Source organism: Diceros bicornis, chromosome 37 (assembly GCF_020826845.1).
Source record: "Diceros bicornis minor isolate mBicDic1 chromosome 37, mDicBic1.mat.cur, whole genome shotgun sequence".
Lineage (NCBI taxonomy): Eukaryota > Metazoa > Chordata > Mammalia > Perissodactyla > Rhinocerotidae > Diceros > Diceros bicornis.
Window position 1 is genome coordinate 1,893,523 of NC_080776.1, and position 23,709 is coordinate 1,917,231.

Genomic DNA, 23,709 nt, shown 5'->3' on the forward strand with positions numbered 1-23,709 from the left:
ACACCTTGCATTTAGTTCAACCTAGGTTAGTAAACATTTCCTGAGTTCTTACTACATGTAAGACGTTAGGTGGATAAAACAGTGAGTAAGATGAAGATAACTGTGACACGTTATGTGCAGTGGGTACATTCAGAATCTATAAACAGAACCTAATATAATAGGAATTAAACTGTGGTAAAAGTTAAAATACTGTATTTAAATACAGGTGCTATGAGAATGCAGTGGAACAGGGTCAAGAAAAGCCATGATACTTATTCTACTTAAAAATGGTAAAATTCTCACCTAATGAATGTGAATTTTAATAACATAAGGTATTAAACAGCACAAATTTTAAGCAAACACAGCTATGTATTCCTTTTTTATTATATATATATGCATACTTCTCTTTTATTAAGTGTATTCCATATACCATTATGTACAGTGTATTTACCCAGCCCTGGTGGTCTAGTGGTAAAGATTTGGTGCTCTCACCGCATGGCTTGGGTTCATTTCCAGGTCAGGGAACTACACTACCTGTCTGTCGGTTGTCATACTGTGGTGGGTGCGTGTTGCTGAAAGTTATGCCACTGGGATTTCAAATACCAGCAGAGTCACCCGTGGTGGACAGGCTTCAGCAGAGCTTCCAGACTAGAAAGACTAGGAAGAAGGATCTGGCCACCCATTTCCAAAAAAATTAGCCATGAAAATCCTATTAATAGCAGCAGAGAATTGTCTGATAGAGCACCTGGAAGGTGAGAGGATGGTGCAAAAAGACTGGGCAGGGTTTTGCTCTGCTGTGCACAGGGTTGCTAGGAGTCAGAATCAACTCTACACCACTAACAACAAAAACAGTGTACTCAAAAATAATAAAAATTTATGTTGAGTTACTTATAGAACTAATTGCTTGAGGGCTAACTTTTAAATACAAATTTAATACAAATTAAATGTATTATACAGATTTAATACAAATTAAATGTAATACAAATTTTATTAAATATTCTAAAAATATTTTCTTAATTTGATAGTACCATAAAATGTTTTATTTCTGGCAGTCTCTCCCATGCCTAGGCTAGCAAGCCTATGAACATATTCTCTAACTCCTGAAACACCACTGTGCCTCACAAATTGCATATCTGAATTGGGCTAACATTTTGTTTATCCCTGACCTTGAGAATTTCCCCTTATTTCTAATTAAATTTGGAGCAGTGTGAAAAGGTTATCTGTTTGGCTTTAGTGATCTTTGAATATGTATCTTGTCGCACAATTGACATAAAGATTACTAAACTGACATTAATGGGAATTCAGGGTCTATTTGAGGAATCATGGAATTTTACTGAAGGCAGCATTATGCCTATTATTTTAAATTGGAGACTAAAAATGCATAGCAATCTATTATTCCATAGAAAGTTTCAAAGACAGTGTTTATCCACTGAAAATAACTGGGTTGGCTTCAAGGTCAATTTAATTTTAGTTCTGACTGGTAACTTGTCCAAACGAGAAACCATATGGTTTTTCTAATTGATTAGTGTACAATCAGCTGCAAAGATTGTGGGAAGACACATTGCATTTGTCGTGGGGAATTTAGTCTCCGTCTACCTTCAAAATTTGAACCTGTCGGTATTTGTTATGAGTCTCAAGGTTCTGTTAATATTAATGCTTAGCTATAAAGGAAGCCAACCTGTCTTGGATACTGACTGTTACCCATTTAGAAATAGTCTGTTTTCGTGGTTTCTCTTCACTTGCTTTCTATTCTAAAGGACTTCGGCACGAAAGGAAGATCTTAGTAAGGAAGAGTCCATATGCTCTGGCCACAGATTCCTTATCTTAATGCTGTGGTCCAGAGCAGGTCCAGGTGATTCTACTCAACACTTTCAGCAAATACAGCTAAATTCCCAGCGTGGTAAAAGACTAACCTAATGTTGGAGACTCATTATACATAAACCACGGAGAAAAGGAGAGGAAGAAAAATAACGGCACCTATATTTGAGTGGTATTCTTCTGATAGATGTCTTGTTTTTAAGTCCTTTCTGAAAAGCATTCCATTCCTAGTTCTGTTACAAACTAAAAATATGTAAGCTCTTTCTTTAACTAGGAGCTCTTAAACGTGTGTTACAGGTCATGGCTATCGGTCGCACCTTTGAGGAGTGTTTCCAGAAGGCCTTACGGATGTGTCACCCGTCCATAGATGGTTTCACTTCCCGTCTCCCAATGAACAAGGAATGGCCATCCAGCCTAGATGTCAGGAGAGAGCTGGCCGACGCATCCAGCATTCGCATCTATGCCATTGCCAAGGTAATATGTGACGAGGGGCCCAGAGCTACTATTTTTTTCAGAATACAGTCAGCTGGACTTTAAAGTAAAACTGAATTACAAAATGGTCTTGAATTCAGGGATTTGTGGAAAGTTTTTAAGGCTCTTCAATAGTATTAACCTGGAGACTTCTATGGATTTCATCAGCTTATTCTATAGTTAATGAAAAATTACCCTTTTTTATTTGACTTTAAGTCTGGACACATTGCAGTTTTAAAGGATGATCACATAGATAAAATGTTCCTCCCCTTTGGTATATATAACGTCAATACTCTTAAGTAGATTTGATTATATTGACTTGTCATTTCCATGACTCTCATTACTTGCTCCTTGAAAATGTATAAAATCATGTTTTAGAAAGGAAGATGCATAATATAGTATCATTTAGTATGTGTTACCTAAGACTCTAGAATAATCTTTAATTTTCTTCTTTTCTGTGTTTAAACAACAAGAACAGCAACAGACCATACAGAACTTCCATGATTATAGGCTTTTCTATGTAATTATTTTATTGGTCTTACTTTTAGAACAAACAAGCCTCACATTTCTCACTTCCACCCACTAATTCCCTTTTATGCAAATTAAATGTCATGTTAATCTCCTTTTGTGTTGACTATGCTTAGAGTTTTGAAGTTTCAACTCATCTGATGTTATAAAAGGTGAATTGGGCAGCTGGGATCTGTCTGGTCAGAAATCCCGGAATGGCTTTTCAACATTTAAGGAAGCTTAGGCATTAATCCTCCAACAGTACCAAACCACCCTGGAGCCTCAAAGCCCCGCTGACCATTTTGTGTGTGCATGTGGGATGAGTTGATGAAAATATGAATTTTATCTTTAAAGAAGGAATCTGTCTTTGTAATTTGCCTTTGTTGCAACAGAAAAATGCTATCGGTGATTCTGAACTCACTGCAACTTTATGCCCATATGTTGAGAGTCTGGCAGAGAGGCAAAGGAGGAGAGGGAATGCTTCCTTCATTGCACATAATGTACACTCTCCTCCCCTTTATGGTTTCTAAATGCAGGATATTTAATTCCCATTGAAATTCTGGGAGGTACTAGTAGCTTTTGATGGACATTTCTCAATGTTGAGTTTCCAGGTAATAGAGAATGGTAGTGGTGGATAGTACCGATGAGAGGTTATTCTAGAAAGCCACTTCACCTTCTTTATTGTTCCTGTTTCAGTCTTTTGTTTAAAAAGCAATGTATCACATTCAAGTGTGTGTGTGTGTATGTTTATATACATATAATTTTTTTCCAGACAAAAGGCAGGAAATGGATTTTTTCCATAAGTCTATGTATCGTGCTTCTGCCATTTTGAGGCGGATGAAAAAGGGAAGTATTTCCAAGTTCCCAGCAAGGCTGTAAAAGTCAAGCAAATCTCTCATTCCTTTTTAACAGATTTATGGAGGATGAGAATTCAGGGAAAACATGTGGAGGTTCTTTCTCGCACAGAGCACCCTATGTAGGATCAAGACGTGCAGGTCTGAGGTGTAAATGATTGTCTGCCAGAGTGCCCGGGGAAGGCACTGATTTCTGTTTGTCAGAGGTCATCATTACTCTTCATTTCCACAGCAAGCAGGAGCTTAGTGCTTTTGACAGAGAGTGTAAGGACTGAGGAGGGCTGAAGGGGAAGAAGAGTGAAGGCAGTGTGTAAATCTTCGCTGGCTTTCATGATTCTCAGAAAAGGGCAACTTGCTCTGAGGTGTGATTTTTCCAGCAGACTTATTTCAGGATGACTGGATCATCACCTCTTTTGATCTGGGGAGAACACAGGGCATTATTTTTGATCTGGAGAACATTAGAGTGGCCTCAAACTTGTTTGGGGTCATTATGAACTTCATTACAGCCGTGTGGCGTGGCAGGGCTGCAATGCTTGAAGACAAAGTCCTGAAACTGGCAGGATCTTGCTTTCTTTCCAAACTGTGGATGTGACTAGTTGTCCTTCCTCGCACTGAAATGGCTACAGGATTCTAGGTCCTCCATCAGCCACAGGGTGATTATCATGTGCGATTGTGTGAAAACTTCCTCTGGTCTGTCAAAAGAGTCGCTAACTTAAGGTTCTACCCCCCTCACAGTGCTGATGGCCAACAGCTAATTGTGCCTGTAATCACTTGGAAAATAAGGCAGAATATCAAGTTCTTGGGAACCTGGCTATGATTACAGGGAGAATGAAACAAAAGAAACATAAATTGATTATGAAATGAACATGCCTTGGAGTATTCCCATTGGATGTCATCTTGTTCTAGTCAACAGAATTATATGCTATATCTCAACACTTATAATCATGGTCTCTGATACTAGAAATAAGTAAAAGTTTTAAGAAAATTGGGCCAGCCCCGTGGCCTAGTGGTTAAGTGTGGCATGCTCCAGTTTGGCAGCCTGGGTTCAGTTCCCAGGCGCAGACCTACACCACTCATCAGCGGCCATGCTGTGGCGACAACGTATATACAAAATAGAGGAGGATGGGCACAGATGTTAGCTCAGGGTGAATCTTCCTCAGCAAAAAGAGGAAGACTGGCAACTGATGTTACCTCAGGGCAAATATTCCTTAGCAAAAAAAAAAAAAAAAAAAAAAAAGTTTTAAGAAAATTAAGCTCCCTAGGTTGAAATGTAACAACAGAGTTACTAGTCACATATATTTCTCAATGGGATGTAAAAATATAGTATGCCATTCTAAAATATGTTGTTTTGGAATATTATCCGATTGTTATGTTTCATTGGGTATCAATATAGATCTAAAAATGGTAAAAAATAAGAATGGACATCTTTTGAAAATGGCGGTTTGGTTTTGAGAGTTTGTCTCTTCTTTCATTTGCTTTTTCTACTCAGCCTAATGACCTGTACTTATAATTTTACTTTTGAGAAATTGCTAAAGTAAGCTTGAGAAAAAGGCTGGGCTGTCTTTCAAAACAGAAGTTACTGCTACATCATTTTGGAATATATTAGGATTTTGTAAAATGCTTGTCTTAGCGCAAAAGTCATAGTAACTGATTCAAAATAATTTTTTGTTTGAAGTCTTCTGTGAGGAAATTGTCTGGAGAAATAACACCCAGCCAGATTTGATCCATAAATTTTCACTGACTAGTTTGTGTGATTGTGGAATGAAGTGATAAAAATATGCTATTTGCTCAAGGGTAATTATCCAAAATACAAGTCAAATGATCATTATAATGATTCTAGATTTTCTTACCAATTTGGCTTAACTCTTGTTTTAAGAGATTCTCCTTAATTCCAAAGAGATGTACCAAATTTGGGATGTAATTGCTAACAGTCAAATAAAGAGCCTGTTAGGGGGATTTTTCTGAGCACACACTGCTCTGATCAACTCATGGGACCTGCTCTGTATGCCATTGTGGATAGAGTTGACAGTATCTGCAGGTTTATCGGGAGGAACGTCAATGATATTATATCAGCTTCATGTTTCATATCTCAGTCTGTAGCCTCAGGCTCTCTGAATAACATGGCAAGGGATGGATGCTATGTTGTCAACCAAATAAGACAGTTATAAAATGTTTGCCCAAGAAAGTCTCTCTTCTCCTTTTGGCAGGCCTTGGAAGACAACATATCTCTTGATGAGATTATGAAGCTCACATCCATTGACAAATGGTTCTTGTATAAGATGCGGGACATTTTAAACATGGAAAAGACGCTGAAAGGGCTCAACAGGTAAGCCAGTATTACTCTGATTTACTCCAGATATCTTCTTCACAGTTTTTGAATAGTCTTCCTTTTGCTCGTAAGCATTTGGCCAAAATTATTCTTCAATGAGGTAAATAGTGCCAAGGTTGAAAGCAGTAGCCATAGCCAGGAGAAATGGCAGTTTTAGATGTTTACCTTTTGAAAGGTTTATATTAATATTTTGAACTGTCTTCCACCCCCATCCTTGCCATCAAACACAGTGATGTTTTTGTTAGGTCTTTTGAATTTATGAGAATGGGTGTACGTTTGTGAATTCATGTACTATTTAATTACCAAACCTTACCTAGGTTTAAATTTATTAATCAATAATTGAGTGGTATTCCTGTTTTCTATACATTGTCTGAGTTATGAAGTCTGTTTTTGTTTTTTAATATCAACCTACATTGACATCAACCTACACTGCTGTATGTTGATGAGCAAGTGTATGCTTCTTGCATTCTACTGATGTTTTTAACACTGGGACTTCCTGTCTGGCATACAAATCAGCAACCTTCACGTTTCTGTTAATAGGTTCTTTACCTCTCACTAATTTACATTTTTATCTCCTTCATGGCCAATTATTTTAAGATTTCATTTCATGTTCAGAATATTCAGATAATGTCAGTGCTTTAAAATCTACTTTTTAAATTTTTTGTGAGAAGACCATATGTTGGGGTACCTCAGGTTTATGAAATCACAGAGAAGTTTTAAACACATATCTTTGATAAGAGAAGCATTTTTTACCAATTTAAGGAAGACAGTATAATCCTCTTTAGCTTCTCCCCTTTAAGAAAATACACTCTGAAATACACTACGGTTGAAGAGAAATCTCACCTACAAGCCCGGGCATATGTTTAGAGAGGGAAAAATTCTGTTTGTATAAATTGTTCTCAAGTGATTTGAGAAAATCTAGAAAAATTAATCACTAAAAATGTTGTTGAGGACAGTGGAAGATCTCAAAGGCCTGATTTCTCAACTATTTAGCAACTGCAACATATAATTGGGTTGCTGTGTTTACCTAAGTAAGATACACACAAACTAGGCACTAAAAACACTTGCTTTTTTTCTGAGCAAAATGAAGTTCTTTTTCATCTATTCAACAGTTGCCCCCAGAAAATGCTTGGTTTTGAAAACTGGGGATCCCAATATGCCAAAAATGAGACCAGCTCTAGTTGAGTATAATTCATTCTTTCTCGTGATCACACAAAATGAATGGTAGATAGCGAAGAAGTTAAGAATCGAGCATTATACATCCATCTTAGAATTTTGCTGACTTGAAGTTTCCTTTCTTGCTTTATGATTTCAGCAGAACTTCCACATTGAATTATAGTCTGTTCCACTATTTTCAGTTTCAGACAACTGATTTCAAATACCTATGAAACTGTTCCAATTAAGCCACATGAGGGTGCTAGAAACTTACTGTATGCCAATTGTAGCAGTGGAAGAGACCTGGGGTGAAATACAGCAGATGTTATTGTGATTTAAATTTCCACTTGATATACATTCTGATTTTTGGACAAATTCAATGTTTTAATTGAATAGTTTTTGCTACAACCAGAAGGCAGGTTGAGATTCTAGCTAAGCAGAAATAAGTGTATACTGATAATGATAAAGATCCCTGGAGGATTAGAATGAGTCACTGTTATAGATCACTTATCCTTTTGACTTCCACATCCTTTTGCATTTATTTGCTGATAATTTGACACTTTCGGTCTCCATTTTCTGGCATAAGTATATTTGTAAATAGAGATATTTTCTATTGTTCATAATGATCTACATTAAACACTTCTTAAATAAAGCTTTTAATAATTTAAAAGATTCTAAAAAATTATATTTACAATTATCTCTTGTTTCAAGAACTCAACAGATGATCCTTGGTGTTAGGAAACCTAAGCTCTCAGCTCATTATGATCTGAGTGATACTTTAATTCATTTTTGGGGGAGTGCCGTAGATGCACACATAGCAATTCAATAATGATTGTTATTTAGAGGTGTTAGATAAATAGAATAAGAATACATGGCCACTGAAGGCACCTGTCTCAATCATTCTGTGACAGCTAGAAGTCTGAAGTTGAGAGGATATGGCAGCTGATGGGATGTAAGTGTGTAGGACTTGAGTTTTCTTGTCCTGTTTCGATTATCTTCACCATGAGCCTGGTTTATGACGTCTTCTGCTTTTTCTCAGCCTCTAAGTATCCAGGGAGGCTTAGTCATCAAGGCATATACTGCTCCAGCAGTAACAGTGGCTGTGTATTAACAGTTGGCATTATGTGACTGAATTATATATTGCCAGGTTGGAGAAAGGTTAAGAACATCAGTTCTTTTTCACTTGTGTTTATTTGTGGTTCACTTTGTTTAAAGATGTCAACTGCTCCAGTGTTGGAAAGGCTGGCATCAGGGATAGGCCCAGGAAGAAGCTATTTATTTGGTGTGATTTGAGAGGACCCCCAGTTCTCTTGCCTCAACGTGTCTCTGGTGCTAATGTCCTCAGGTCCCTTTGCACTTTTCTTATAGGTCCTTAAGAAAATAGGCAATGGGGATCTCGACTGGGAGAAAAGGAGAAACTTAAGGAGAGGATAAAATGTAGAATGCTAGATGTGGGTTAACTCTCACCTGGTTCCTTGTGCATTGGAAAGAGCACAGGCCGTGGAGCCCCTCAGACAGATGGGTGTGTGGTCCTTCCCACTGTGAATCGTGGGCGTGTTACCTCCCCCACCTCTAGCCTCACATTCTTCCTGCTAATGTCTACTTTATAGTTTTGTTGTGAAGCTTAAATGATGTAAGTGTAAAGGACTCCTAGCACATGATGAGTGCCCAAGAAGGTTTTCTGTCTTTCCCCCTGAAAATGAAAATGCTACTTGTTATAATGAAGAGTATTTTGTGATTTTAGATATATGCATTTGAAGACTCATTTTCAGAGTCACAATTTGCATTTGCTTATATATTTTGCAGTGTATCATTTATTTTTTTTTTAATTTTTTGTTTATTGCTTAATTTTCCTTATGACACATTGTCACTTATTTTAATATGAGACCTATTTTTTTAAAGGAAGCAATGATAGCTAGTGAAATCCTATTCTTATCAAAAGATCAATAGCACTCCATTATGCTAATGAACAAAAATTCCCACTCTACTGTTGTTAATCATGCTAAAATTCTTCGAAAATCCAATGAACACATTCCTGGTAGAGGATGAGAATATCACTCAAATTGATGGCCAGTCTTTGACTTATATTTACATACATGAAATGAAGTCTAGAATTTGACTCCCAAATTGAATATACCCACATATGTAGTATATATGTGAATGCCCACAGGCTGGGAAGGGGAAAACAAAATAACGATTGTAACAAGGTTGGCGTTATGGAAATAACTGACGGGTTTTCCATATCTGTGAGAAAGTGGAAATTATAGTAAGAAATCTCTTCCTTGAAGGGTGGAGATAAACGTGTATCATGCTGAGGATGATGTATGAAATCCCATCCTTCTTCAGGGTGATGAGGCAAGTCAGATGGGTGTTAGAACAATCAACTCAGCATCCTGCCTCTGAGGGCTTGCTCTCACCAGAACTCAATTTTCTGTCTCCAATATATGAACATAGTAATGGCAACCCTCGTGGGACTTCCAGAACAATATCCATTCTTACCAACTTAGGTGAAAACCATTATTCAGACAGCTTCAGCAAAAAATTTCTCCTCTCCACTTGAGTTCAGTGACTTTCCCCTTTTCCTCTTAAATTCTTTATTGCTGCCCGAGGGCGTGCTAGAAAAGTTGACTGTTCTAGGCAGTTCTCCAAATTTATAAGCTGGTGTATTGGCCTTAATCGACCTACAGTGATAACATATTTTACAGTGGATTTCTTTAGGTGTTGAGAAGTTTCTCTTTACTCAACGTGATGCGAGTTGCAGGATTCCAGTGTAGGATTTCATGTGGGCTTCCGATGCCTGGTATGCGTACGCACTGGGGTTTAGATTTTTGATCTATTTACTTCACGTTACCAGATCACTTTGCAAGGAGTTTAAGAAAAGTTGTCTGTCAGAATTTTTAGTGGAATTGCAACATTTGCATAAGTTCTATCCATTGCCCTTCACTACTGAGCTATCTAGACTTTAGCATGTCTGTTTCTCCCACACTCACTCATCTTACCAACATCAACTCTTTCATACGTAATGCTCCTCCCATATAGCATTTCTATAAATACTCACTAGAAGAAAAATATGCTTATTTTGATCTATTAAAAATTACAAAAATCTCACCTGTAATCCTTTCCTCCATTAGTACACAGATTCAATTTTTGTCATGCAAATAAATCCATGGCCTGGAGGGTGGAAGTGTAGGTGCCATAAATCAAATAGATAAATAGGTCAAATGTCTTCATCAACTAGGTTCTTCTGATATAGCTGATTTCCTAAAATAACAAAAGAATGGATTTAGAACTCTGTTAATACAGAGACTTGAATTTTGATTCAATCAAACAATTCTGAATGCCTTCCAAGGGTGAGAGGAGAATCATCAAATTTGCTGACTACACATCAGGCACTGTTCTAAACACATTATTTCATTTGATTTTTACCACAACCTAAGGAAGTCAGTAATTATCTTGATTTTATAGATAGTAAACTGAAGCCCTGAGATATTCAGCAACTTCCTTGATATTATGTGCTGATAAATGACAGAATTTCATCAAACCTGAGCAGGACTCCAGAGTCTAAGATGTTTGATGTTTAACTACTCTGCTATATATGTGTGTATACGTATGTCCACACCCTTGTATATTTACATATATGTATGTGGATACACACATATGTATATGCACATACATGTATACACACATGTGTATGTATGTATGTATGTTTAGGGCATGGAAAGGTGAATTATATAACATCTGGAGGAAATAAGACTATATATAATAAACACTTGCAGTATAGTAATATAGTCAATAAAGGGATGACAGTCCTGTGAGCGCAGAACCAGCACATATGGTAAAAGTTTCAATGATATTAGTAATTAATAGACAAGCACAGGTACAAGGACCTTTTAGCTGTACCCATTTTCCTATAAGTAAGGAGGGAAGTCACCTGTGATAAGGCTTGTTTGTGAGCTGGAACTATTTCAGGACATTACACCTCAAACATTTTTATTTATAATATCAAGTTGGATTAGCAATTTTAGACTGAAAGACAATCATGATACTTAAAAATGAAACATGAACAGGCAAGAAAAAAATGTGACATTTCTAAATACTAGCTTTGATCATCTGCTTATCTTCTGCCTGTAACTCTTTATTTTTTTATTTCCTTACTTTGATTTTTGGGTTATTGGCTATTTCTGTCTGACATATCTAGCTCAAGGATTTTATTATACCTGCCTAAATTGTACAGTTTTGCTCTTTCACTGGCTAAAACTAAGTTGAATTAGGTTTTGAATCCTTCCTTCAAGTGATGATCTTAAGGCAGACAGCCAGCCTCTGCTTGTGCTATACCATGTCAAATCACCAAATGGAAGGTTTCCACCATTTGTGACTTTGTTCTTCTGCATTTCATTCAATTTGAGCAATTTTCTTGGAATGGTCTATTTTGCTCTCTGCTTCTTTTTGCACAATGCTGCTGTTTACGTTAGTAACATTGTAGATGGCTGTTCAAAAGGAATCTGTTTTCATACACTTTAGATGTTCAAAAGTAGGGGATATGACCATTGTGATAGAGTTTATACCATATAAGTATAGGAAGCCAAGATTTGTGTCTATTTCTCTACTAATTGTTGATATAAACTTAATTCACTATGGATTAATGTGCAAACTATCCAGAAATTGCTTTTGTCCCACATTCTATAGGTTTCGTGGGATTTTTTTACTATTTTAATTCTGATAATATTAACATTTTCTTCCCCCTTCACTGCCAATTACTGCTATCGTCAATGCAGTAAAAAAAAGTAAAGTCCACTTTTGAAGGGCCTAATGTTCATCTGAATATCCCTATGTTTGGTGTGGTAAACTGCGTCTGTTGCTGAGTGCTGACAGATCATAGGTGTGCCTGTTGCTCAGGAAAATCATCTAGGGTGAGCCTGGTGCGTTCCACTTGGGCATTCAAGTGCTAAATTGAGCTCCGTAAAGCTGGCCGTTTTCCTGCAGCCACAAACTTCTGGCAGATGTATTAATGCAGGTGTCACCTTAGCTGGAACTCTCCCTCCGAACGTCCTCTCCTACACATGTTAGTTTCTATTGACTTTTTATTTAACTTGCTCACGAGGCATGCCAAAACCAGACAGGAACATTTTGTGCTTATATTTGATTGAAGGTTTCGGGGGGAAAGGGTCACCTAAAAGTTGTTAAAACTTAGATATAAGAAGGAGAAGGGTTAGTACTTGACTTTCTGATGATAATTTATACTTTCTGGTAGAAAAAAAATTAACAATGAACAACTTTAGCCTTAAAATGTATTAAATATAGAAGTAATATAGGGAAAGAAAAATATGTGTTTTCTTATATATAACATATATAGCATATAATCATGTGTTATAATTTTTATGATACTTTACCATGATATATGTTTGTGATACCAATTATGGTTTTCCCCACTCTAGTCTGTGGACATTCACATATACTCAAAGTATGTGGGTATTTATTATTTTGAATGTAGAATGGGAATGGAGATGGTTGGACACATCAGTGGAACCCATTGATTTGAATTGCAGAAAATGGGTCATGTCCTCTGACCTCACTACCAACTCACACTCTGTTTCTAAGTCTCAGTTTCACCCTAGTTAAAAAAACCAAAAAACAAAAACCTCCTTTCTTCCTTCACTAGGCAGCCATGCAGCTAGATGAATATATAATGTATTATGTGTGAAGTAATGAACTCTAGAGGAAATAATTCAATCAGTTAGTACATATTACCATTCTATGGTTTTGGTCTTCATACCTTAAACCACTTATCTAATAAACCTTTCCATGAATACTAAAAATTGGAGCTTACATAAAAAGATATTTTTTCTCTGTAAAAGAGGAGTATTACTGTGGGAATTTCCATGCCTCTGTGAACTAATGCCAAAAACACATTTTATTTTTTAATTTGTTTCTGTGTTCCATGTGATAAGATAGTATATTTTAGGTGATATCATAGATTTGATAGGCTTACATTAAATTTTTTAACTAATGATTTATTGAATCAGGTATAATGTAAAATTTTACATCAAATATTTAGTGTTCTGAGAACTCTCATAGAATTTATTATTTAAATAGTGTTTTCATAGTTTTGACAAATAATTGTGCATTTTGAAAGTGTGAGAGAGTAGTTATGATTCTGATATGAGCAACATGAGTATTTTACTTAAAATGTTTCAGAGTGATATTCAGATCACTCATAAAATGAATTTTATATTATATATTTTCTGTATATTGAATGCTATATGTTCAATAGTTCCAAATGACTTCAGTTGATTTAAAATGACATATACTCAGAATTTGTATGTATGTTTCTATTAATAGACAATAATTAATAGATTATCCCTATGTCAGTGTCTCTGATATCATCATGATGAGTCATGTGTTTATTTGATGGTATTTCTCTTTACTAGGAGCTCTTAAACCAAGCGGTATTTGTTCGTGTATTCAGTCATTAATTTTTATTGGGTAGCTACTATGTGCAAGGCATCATACCAGCTCCAATGTCATTTGTGGATGAATAGTTGTTAGTCATTATCCTGCCTTCAGTGGGTTTATAATCTATATATATATATACACACACACATAACCATACACAAGACAGGATGCTTTTAATGGACATACCAGGCAAAAACACAAAGCCATGAAAGTTGAATGGCAGTTAAAAACAAAAACTCTAAGACCTTTGCATATGTGATCTCATATAAGTCTCAATTTGAGCTCCTAGAATGTATCCCTACCCCATATTTTATAGAAGAAACAACGGCTCATAACATCTAAGAAACTTTTCTAAAGTCTCACAGATAGTACATGTGGAGCCAAGATTTGAGTTCAGGCCTTTCAGCATCTAAGGACAGCTTTCTTTCCTTCAATATATCCCAATGTCATGGAGCCCAGGGAAGAGAGAATGTAAAACAAAATAAACAAGATAGGAAGACACTTGCAACAATATCGCATGGTTTAAGGAGAGCAGAGGGAGAGAATTGAGCAAGTCCACCAAGTTTGATGATGGCGGTAGAAGCTAGACTGAGGACCAGATGTACGATGAGAAAAGAGGAAGTATGTACATGTATGAATTCTACTTAGGAAGTGACATATGATGTTTGCTCTTATTTTGTTATGTTTCTGCTATGTTTCATAAAAATGAGAATCTTACTGTAAAGAAATTAAGTCTATGAACAGAAATTATGTTGGCTATTATCCACCTATTTGTTCAATGTGCGTAACAGTTGGAGCCACACAGTTTCACTTCATGGTTCTGTAATTATTACATATATGCTAGTAACATCCTCCAATTAAGTTGTAAATTCCAAATACCATAGGTCTTCATATACTTTTACTATAAGCTTTTCTCAAGGGTTTTTGCTGATCTGTGTGGTGTAGAATAGAGCTCACCATTCTAAGACATAGCATCAGGTCTGAAGCAGATACGAATGGCTTCCAATTCTTTATTTACCATGTATTTCCTTGGAAATTGGCATATAGTGCCTTACGCAGAGTAAACACTCAATAATGTTTGTATGATAATATGCCCATTAAATAAATGAAGAGATATTCTTGGTAGAAAGTGAAAATCAGAATTTCTTAGTCAAGGCGAAGAAGGGAAATTGGACTGGAGGAAAATGCATTATAATTCCTGGTTGCTAAAAGGGACCCACAAAATTATTAATTGAAAAATGTGTAGTAAAAGACATAAACTCACTCTGTGTTGGTGCTGTAAATCAGCATCTCTAGGTTTTCCTTTTTTGAAGTGCTTATATATCTACTAATTAGCTAGGAAGGCACTGAATGAACTATTTTCTAATAAAAGGGCAGTATATGTAAACATATACTCTGTGTATGTCTAACACTGTATATATATGTATATACATACATATATGTATATACACTGTAAACATCATAATACTTATATGGACTTTATAAAATCTCTAATACCTGTTGAGAACAAGCCAAAATTTTTATAGTTTTGATTAAAAAAAAAGCTATCTATCTGAGTTTTCAGAATTGCAATTTTTCTGAAAAGTTTTTCTGAGAAATATTCATAAATATTTACAGCTGTATTGAAGACTCTGATTTAATTAACCAGTAAAGAAGGTTAAGGCGAAAATATATATACTTATGGTGTTTATAACACAGAGATCTATATTTCTCTGGTGACCCTAAAGTGCACTTCTGTTACAATACAGGTAGAAAATATCACTGTTCTATTTTTGTGGATGGTGAAACTGAGTCACACTCAGGTGTGTATCATACTTCATGTCACCCCAGTCAGAGGAAAGCAGGGGTCTAGCCCAGGGCTTCTGCCTTCTGTTCTAGTCACTAACCCTTTTCAGAAGCTTCTTTGCAGAAATCTGACTTGTAAATCAGATAGCTGGAGATCAGGTCCTCCTCAGCTGTCAAGTCGTGAGCTGTGTGTTTTCCTGCCTGAATTGTTAACCCCACTTAGCGCCAAAGCATTGGAAGAGCTGTGCCCTTCTCTAGAACCCTTGTGAGGAAAACACCGGGGCCGGCGTGAGAAAGCCCTGGTGGGTCACCTTTAAAAGACATAAACAGAATTTTCAAGGGTATGGAGAGCTAGGATGAGGATTTTCTTTTAAAATTTCACAGTATTTATAATAAAAGACTGTATATATATATGCATACATACACATATATTTTTTCTTTAAATAAAATGCAAATACCTTATCTCCCATGTTAATACGGGTATCAGTAAAAAACTTTTGAAGTGTACAATGGAAATTAAATTTAGGCAAAACAGGCTGCCTGAACTGAGGAAACTAGATAATCACTCACTGACCTCCCAGAATTCTTTCCCCGGCTCGTTCACACCTGAGATGCCTTCATGGGGGCACAGAGCCCCCGCGTCTGCCCTGGAGATGAAGCCGTTATGTCCGCCCCGAGGAGCGTAAGGTGGGGACCATGCCTGCCCACAGCAGAGTAAATGCCTGGTGCACATTCTGTCCAGCAAATCAGCTGTGAGCGGCAGGGAGCACAGTCTGACGGCCCTCACCACCTCCAGGGATGGGTACAGGTGTGCTACAGAGGAGAGCGAAGAGACTGAGGAGAGCTGAGGTGCTGGGGCCACGTGTAGGGGACCTGCCAGTTTTGTCCCGCTTAACTCCTCTTCCTCTTCCTCCTCTCCTTTGCCTGCTCCTTCCCTTCACCTCATCCTCTGGCATTTGCATTTATGAAGCACTTATTGTCTGCTTGGCATTGTCCTAAACGCTTTACACGTTTACCATCTCATCTGATCGGTGAGGTTTTGTTCTCAGTGTAGTTGGAGCCTGACTCTAGATCCCACCAGTGCTATTCACCTCTCTGAGGTTGAAGTCAGCAGGTAGGCACTATTTGCCTGTGTAAATATAAAGGTGATAATGTAATGGCCGTCACATCAACATCAACATGGCCATGTAGATACTGCGCGTACTGCCTCATCCCCTATTGCACCACCTACTCTTTAGTCAAGGGACTGACTGATTTAATTGACTACCCTTTGCTCTAGGCAGCTTGAAGAGTGAGCTACTCAATTTGTTCTTGAGTATATAGTCATTAGTATGAAGTAGATGAGAATTTTTGCTATCGTGGGTATTAATGCACATTTATATGCATTCTGAAAATTCTTCTTCTGAAAAACTCTCAGTGATAAAGATGTTTGATTTCCATGTCAAATTAACATAGATCTAATGTGACATGCCACCAGGAACTTAATTCTAGACCTTTCCACATCATCCTAGAAATGGCTTCACATTTTCCCTCTTTCTAGAAAAGGCTTACATTTTCTCAATCAAGAACTAGAAAAATTTGGTCCCCAATTATTCCTATATATTTTATATTTAGCAATAAAAAAATCTATGCAGTAGTTATCAGTAGAGAGACTTCAGTTAAGTAATTTATTTTAATAAGATTCTAAATATTCTAAATAAATGACTTCTAGAAGTCAAAGAAAGTTAAATATTGAAAGTTATACATTTGTTGCTTGGGACAACGTATGTGATATTTGGAAAACTGCTCTGGAAGCATGACTTACTTTAAACAGAGATGATGGAGAGATTTTAAAATATAGGACTTCCAAATAAACTTATTTGTAAAACAGATTTTAAAACATCAAAGAATGCTCATTCAATCTCAGTTTTTCTACTGAGGCATCATGTAGTATATTTTTATCTGTTGGATTTAAATTCTGGACATATAACACACCTATATTCATGAGAAAACCCAGGATTTTCCTTACTTAATACATTCTCTTAATTTTTGGGAAAGAATACATTGAATGGATTTAAAATTATAAATAAATTTAGTAATCAGAAATAGCAGAAGCAACATTCCATAGCATGGACTTTGCCCTTTAGTTCAGTCTGATCAGGTGAAAGGTATTTGATTAATAGAAGCATGCTTTTTTGAATGTGGCAGAGTATAACAGAATACTTTCTTATACACTAACAGACGTGACTTACTATTGTGATTCGTTGTTTTGTTTTTCATTGTTACCAAATCCAGGGCAGAGAAAGAGAGACTCACGGCATTTTCAATTAAGAATCACTGAGATACAAAATGTGATTTATTAAGCCTCAAAAATTGTAGTTAGCTTAATCTATATTAGGTTATTTTCCCCAATATTTTTACTTGGTAGTTGTTGAATATAATTATGATGTTATAATCAATAGTATATAAATGGCCTTACTAGATTTAAAGTAATGTCACAATATTTCTGGATTATTTGGATCACTAAAGATTGGTAAAAAATGAACATAGTATTTAGACGTTAAAAATATCGACAGTATCGATTTCTCATAAAGTTTCCTTCTTCGTTTTGATTTGCTTTTGTTAATAGCCTTTAAGGTGAAATATATTTTAAGTGTGCCATCCCTTTAAAGTCAACACTTGTGATATCACAGCATTATTGTGATAGTGCTGAGTGGAACCAGGTCCTAATAGATAATTTTCGTGATGGCGTGCTTTCACATGAACATTGGATCTAGGTATTGCTTGTCCTGTGTATGAGCAAGAAAGATCAAAGTTTTCTTCAGTTCCTCCAAAGACCTCATTGGTGTACAGAAACAAGGCATGGTGCTCTCAAAAATTAAGAGAAAATAGTAGTATTTACCCAATATCCTGTGTTTTATCCTTTGCTTTTCTAAACACTCCTGCTGCTTTTGAAAAATATCTTTTGTATTTCTCTTAAGGAAAGAGGTAACAACTTGTCTCCTTGAAAGAAAAAATGAGAAGACAAATAACTTCTCCACTGCTTGCATTATTGTGATTGTGGCATGGTCTTGAACCTGTGAAATGCCCAAAATAATCCGTGAAGCCGTGCAAACTCCAGGGAGAGCTGGTGAGGGGCCTCGGGCAGAGAACACATCTTACTCAGTCCTCTTTTCTTAGTAAAGCAGGTGTGGTCGTTACTGAGCATCAGGCCTGGTGTTTTCCCAGCATCTGCCTTTTGGGGAATTTTTAAAAAGAAGATAATAAAATTGCAAGCCCATCCCGTAATTGTAGGCCAAGTGGAGTGCTCATTTTCACATTAGAGCTTGTGCAATCTGGAGGGAGATTTGTTTAGTATTACTTGTGAGTTGGTGGATCAGATAAAAGCCAGTCAAGTGGAAGAGAGGCCTGTGTGAAGTGTGCTGGCTCCCCTGGTAATTGCAATGCTGCAGGCATTCCTCCAGTCGCTTAACAGATTTCCCCAGCTCCTCCACGCCAGGTGAAAATTTCCTCATCAAGGGGAATTTATTCCATTTCCTTTTATCATTTATTATTGAAGACAGTGTGAGTGGAAGAAGTTTCAGAGGACAGGGTAGAATTTTAAACAACAACAAAATCTACCTTGGAAGTCGAAGAGAGAGAGGAGAAAGGATGGTATTGTTTATAAAACCAGAGGGCACACTAGAGACTTCCTGCGGTAGAAGCTGAGCCACGCTGTCTAACCGTTAGAAGATTAGGGCAGAGTGTGGAAAAGTCTGATAGTCTGTTTTTAAGACGTTTTTCCTCCTCTCAAATTTCAGACTGTCATTTTGTGCTGCTAAGTAGAGAGAAACTGAAGACTGTGAAAAGGCCGGCCTCGCAGCTGTTTGGTGTTTCTTTGTTTTATGGTTTAGATGCTATTATGCGATGATGAAAGTGTAACCTCTGAAGAGTCTGCCCTTGAACTCTGAAAGCCAGGAAAGCTGGTAGGAGAAAGACAAGTTGTACAGATAGCATATTTTAGAGGACAGCTCTGAAATATAGATTTAATGTGTTCATATTCAAAGGAGTAAAGGTAAACTTCAACATACTAGTACACACAAATACAAATCAAATAACAGAAGGATAATGTATTTATTATACATATTTTAAAACTGCGTGCTTTAGTGCAATACGCTCCACTCAGCTATCGCATTTCTCACTTGGTGTAATGCTCCCTTGATTTAGAATATAACATAAATGGAGCATTCCCTACTGGGGCTTCAAAAGCAGTTTTGAATTACAAATTCAGCGTTTATATTTCTTTTAGTAATTATTCTGTTTTGAGTTTGTTCCAAATTAAGGTTTTCATTTTCCTTCGGAAAAATAGAAATATTATGGCTCTGTCCCCAAAATGAGCTTTAACTTAGCTTGATTTGAAAAAATCTCACTCGGATGGAAGTTCTTTTCGGCAGACAAAGTGGAGGGCAGCCCCGTGTGGACAGGTAAGGATGAGGAGCATGTGTCTGAGTCGCCCTGTTGGTAAATGAGCTTTATGATCCCTTAAGATTATTCATCTTGTATTTGACTCTGAAGAGGTTTAACCTTATCTAAATCACCGGCCCAAAGCTAATGAATCGTGTCTTCAAACTGTCACTTCTTTTCTTTTATTATAATGGGACTCACAATAAAATTTTGTATCAGAATAAGGAGGGAATGAAGTCAATTTTCTTCCGTGTGTAATGACATGCCCGCCAGTCTCGTGTTATGCAGAAGCAGCAGAGAGAGCGAATGAGGGAAATACAGAGAGAGGCAACCTGCCCCCTGTTTGGTTTGTAGGGGTACCCCACAGAATTAGGGCAGCATGAATGTGGGCAGGGATCTCACCTGTCTGTGTCTCTGTAATTGCTGCAGTGGGTTAGAATCAACCTCTGTTTTTCTCAATGAGGAGGGTTGCAAAGTGTTTTGCACTAGTATTTGATAAACATGTCTAAAGAGTAGAAATTAACAACCAGAGAGACTATGAATGAAAAACTATAGAAGATACGTCACTTCGAACTTTATATGAGCATACCTACCCAATATTTGCATTCAAATTAAGATAGATGAACATGAATGTATTCATACGCCATTTCAATTTAATACACCCTAATTTTCAAGGCGTTTAAAAATATATCCTGCTATTGATCTGGTTATTTGAACATTGGGCAAGAGTTAAAGCAGTGTTTGGCTCACCAAGAAAATATTCTGAGCGTCAGCTTGTGAGCTTAAACCACGCCCCCTGCAGGTCTAGCTTGATGCATCGGTTTCAGATCTCTCACCTGGTGTGATTTGAGGAGGCGCCTAGGCAGGAATAGTTTCCACCCCTATTCTGAAATTCTGTCACTCTTGATTCATTGCTTTGTTTTACTGCTGCTCTTCTCAGGCACCCCCGTTAAATAATGAAAATGTCTCTGGGGTGGAGATGCTATGGGGAGCAGAAACTACTGAGTTAGTCTTAGTGACAGATAGCTAGCACAAAATTAATTCACTTTACTGTTTTATGCACAAGGCCAATTCTATCAATCAGCCTTCCTTTTTCTTTCTTTTTGTTTTTTATTTGTTTGTTGGTAAGAGTCCAATTTTATTTGGTGGGTGGAGGAGGAAGACGGTATATTTGCTGGAGATGTCTTTATATGCTCTCTTGGACTCTTTTCATGGAACAGAATAAGAGGAATTATGCATATTTCAGGAATAGAAAAGACCGCATTGCTAAATGTGGACAAAACAAATGCAAATTTATTGCATTCCTAATAGAAATGTGAGAAATCTAAATGGTTTCTTTTTCTGTTTGTTTAATACCATTATATATAATTGCCATTTAAAACAACATAGCAACCTTTGAAGAACTGACTGATACTCCATATAAGAAGAAGTAAAAATAAATCATTCAAGGCAAAAAACAACCTACCAAAAAACAAATAGAAAAACATGACCCAAAGAGCTAAAAATAAATATATTACTTGTGGTTATCTTTGGGCTGGAAGAACTTGCATTTATGCCAGTCCATAGTCATAATTATAGGTGTGATGGTTCTTTTCAAGGCATGTTTCTTAGGTGTGTCTGGACCTCTGTTGTTCAGGGTTCGGATTTTAGTCATTTAAGTTAGTGTGGTTGTCGATATAATAACATATATGGGTTTGCTCCAGGTAGTTTTTGCAATAATAAAGAAATGTCTTATTGAAGATCTATTTATTCTTCGCTTGTCTTTTCTTTTACTGCTGTTCCACAATGATGGGAAATGTTCGAGCAAGTAGCTAGAAAAATCTATGGGTAAGATTGGCTCAATGTTGTATGCACAGTACTCCTCCACCTAACTCAAGCTTCACACCTATGTTTTTAATAAAATCGCAGATCACAGAGAAAATGTGTAGATTTTCCCTACACACGTATACGTTAATATGATTTGAGATATTCTGTGAAACTCATGATTAAAGATATTTAGTTAAAAAGAACATCATCCAGAGTTCTAATTTAGAAATACAGCTTATTTGTCAAGCACTTCCACTTCGAGGATGAATGCACACTTGCGCATTAAGAAATGAACAATTGGTTTAGGAACATAGTCTTGGCAAGGAAAGTGGAATATACGTTTCTAAAACAAATAGCAATAATAACAAAAAAATCCCTCCTCTGCTTTTTTCTCAATTTTTTTTTTTTGCAAAACTAAAGGCAACCATAAACTTGGGTGTTTCAAAAGCCCTCAGAAGCTCGGCAGTCACCTCCTGGGTAAAGCCTCTCCAGACTTCCCCAGCGGACTCTGGAGCGTTTCCTCTGAGCACAGCCTCCCGTTGCATACATTTCTCTCATAGCACCTCTCACGGTGTAGGCACTTCTATGGCCGTTTGTTTGCCTCCTAATATACTCTGACCTTGAATGTAGACATTTGATATTTTACTTCTCCATCATTAAAATAGGTAGCACAGAGCTTGATACACAGCGCATATTCGCTGTGTTAAAACACTAGTGAAAGAATGATATTGAATGTTGTTCCACTTTCACCACCAAAAATTTCCTGCTAACTGCTTACGCTGCAAATCCTCAGTATATTTCGGATACCTGCCAGGCCCATCGCTGCCCTCAAATTATTGCAAAGGTACTTGCCCTTGCCTCTAGTACATCCATCAAGTCCTTCATCTACGTAAAGCTGAACTTTCTTTATGGCTCTGTTCTCTTCTCTCTACTGCTGTAGTATTTCTCAGCTACAGCCACTCACATTATTATCTCTTTCCTCTGACCTCACTTTGCACCACATAGCTTATCTCTCCGTAAAATGTTTTGAATCACTCTCGATCATTCCATTGTCTCAAGTATTGTTTTGTATCTTCTTAAGCAGTACCATTGAGTAGAAATTTCTGTAATGATAAAATATTCTATAATCAGCACCATCTAATACAGTAGCCACTAGCCATATGTAGCTATTGAGCACTTGAAATGTGGTTAGTGTGACTGTGGATCTAAAATTTTAATTAAAAAAAATTTTAATTAATTAACATTTAAATTTAAATAGTTATGTGTGGCTAGTGACTACCATATTGGACAGCATAGTTCTAGAGCATGTAGCACAGTGCTTGGCACATATAGCAAATGACTAATAGTATTTAGTAATTGTGTTAAAAAATTTGACAGGAAATGTGTTGCTCTGGGAGAATGCTTGTCAAATTCTTGGGAAGATTAAAAATTCAAAGTGGGAATAAAAAAGAAGAAATTAAATTCATTGGGAGAAATAAAAAAAATTGATTTGAGAGACAGAAGGGAATTTAGGTGCAATAGAAAAAGTGAATTGACTAGGAAGAGCTATAGTTGGAAAAATCCAAAATAATACTGATACCAAAAAGCCAGAGACATTGCTATTAAATACACCAGCTTGATTCTCTCTTCTCTCAACTCAGACTATGAATTAATTAAATAAAGAGGATTAAAGAATAGAATGAACAAAATTCAATAGATTTAACTATATTCTATTAACAAAATTACAATGAAAATTATTTATCATTAGGTCTTCTGACAACACACATATTTTAATTTCATTTTATTGCCTATCAAACTGTTATAACTGGATTTTATTGTATTGACTATTAAAATAGCTTGACTTGAAATAGCTGGCCCACAGGTATTTGATTAAGGTGCTTTTACAGTAGTATCTTATTTTTCTGTAGCTTGACCCTTTACAAATTATTTTTGTATGCATTTTGAATTCTAGTTAGAAGCTGATTTCAATAACTTCTTTGTCTTTTCTATGAAATAAAGAAGCTACAGAGTTACAGTTTCCTTCATTCATTTAATAAATATTTGTTGAATGCTATCTGTGGGCCAGACAGTGTGCTCGGCTTTGGGAACGATCTAGTAAATGAGCCGACTGTAGTCTTTGCCCTCGTGGAA

General features: G+C 36.6%; 1 protein-coding gene across 2 annotated transcripts in view; it reads left to right on the top strand.

The window, feature by feature from the left end:
* CPS1 (carbamoyl-phosphate synthase 1) overlaps positions 1–23,709 on the top strand; it is a 361,797-nt gene that overhangs the window by 296,482 nt on the left and 41,606 nt on the right. For both annotated transcript variants that reach the window (XM_058532924.1, XM_058532923.1), the window contains 2 exons: positions 2,095–2,271; positions 5,837–5,955. In XM_058532924.1, the coding sequence (XP_058388907.1) occupies positions 2,095–2,271; positions 5,837–5,955 (296 nt within the window). The remainder of the gene's footprint in view (positions 1–2,094; positions 2,272–5,836; positions 5,956–23,709) is intronic.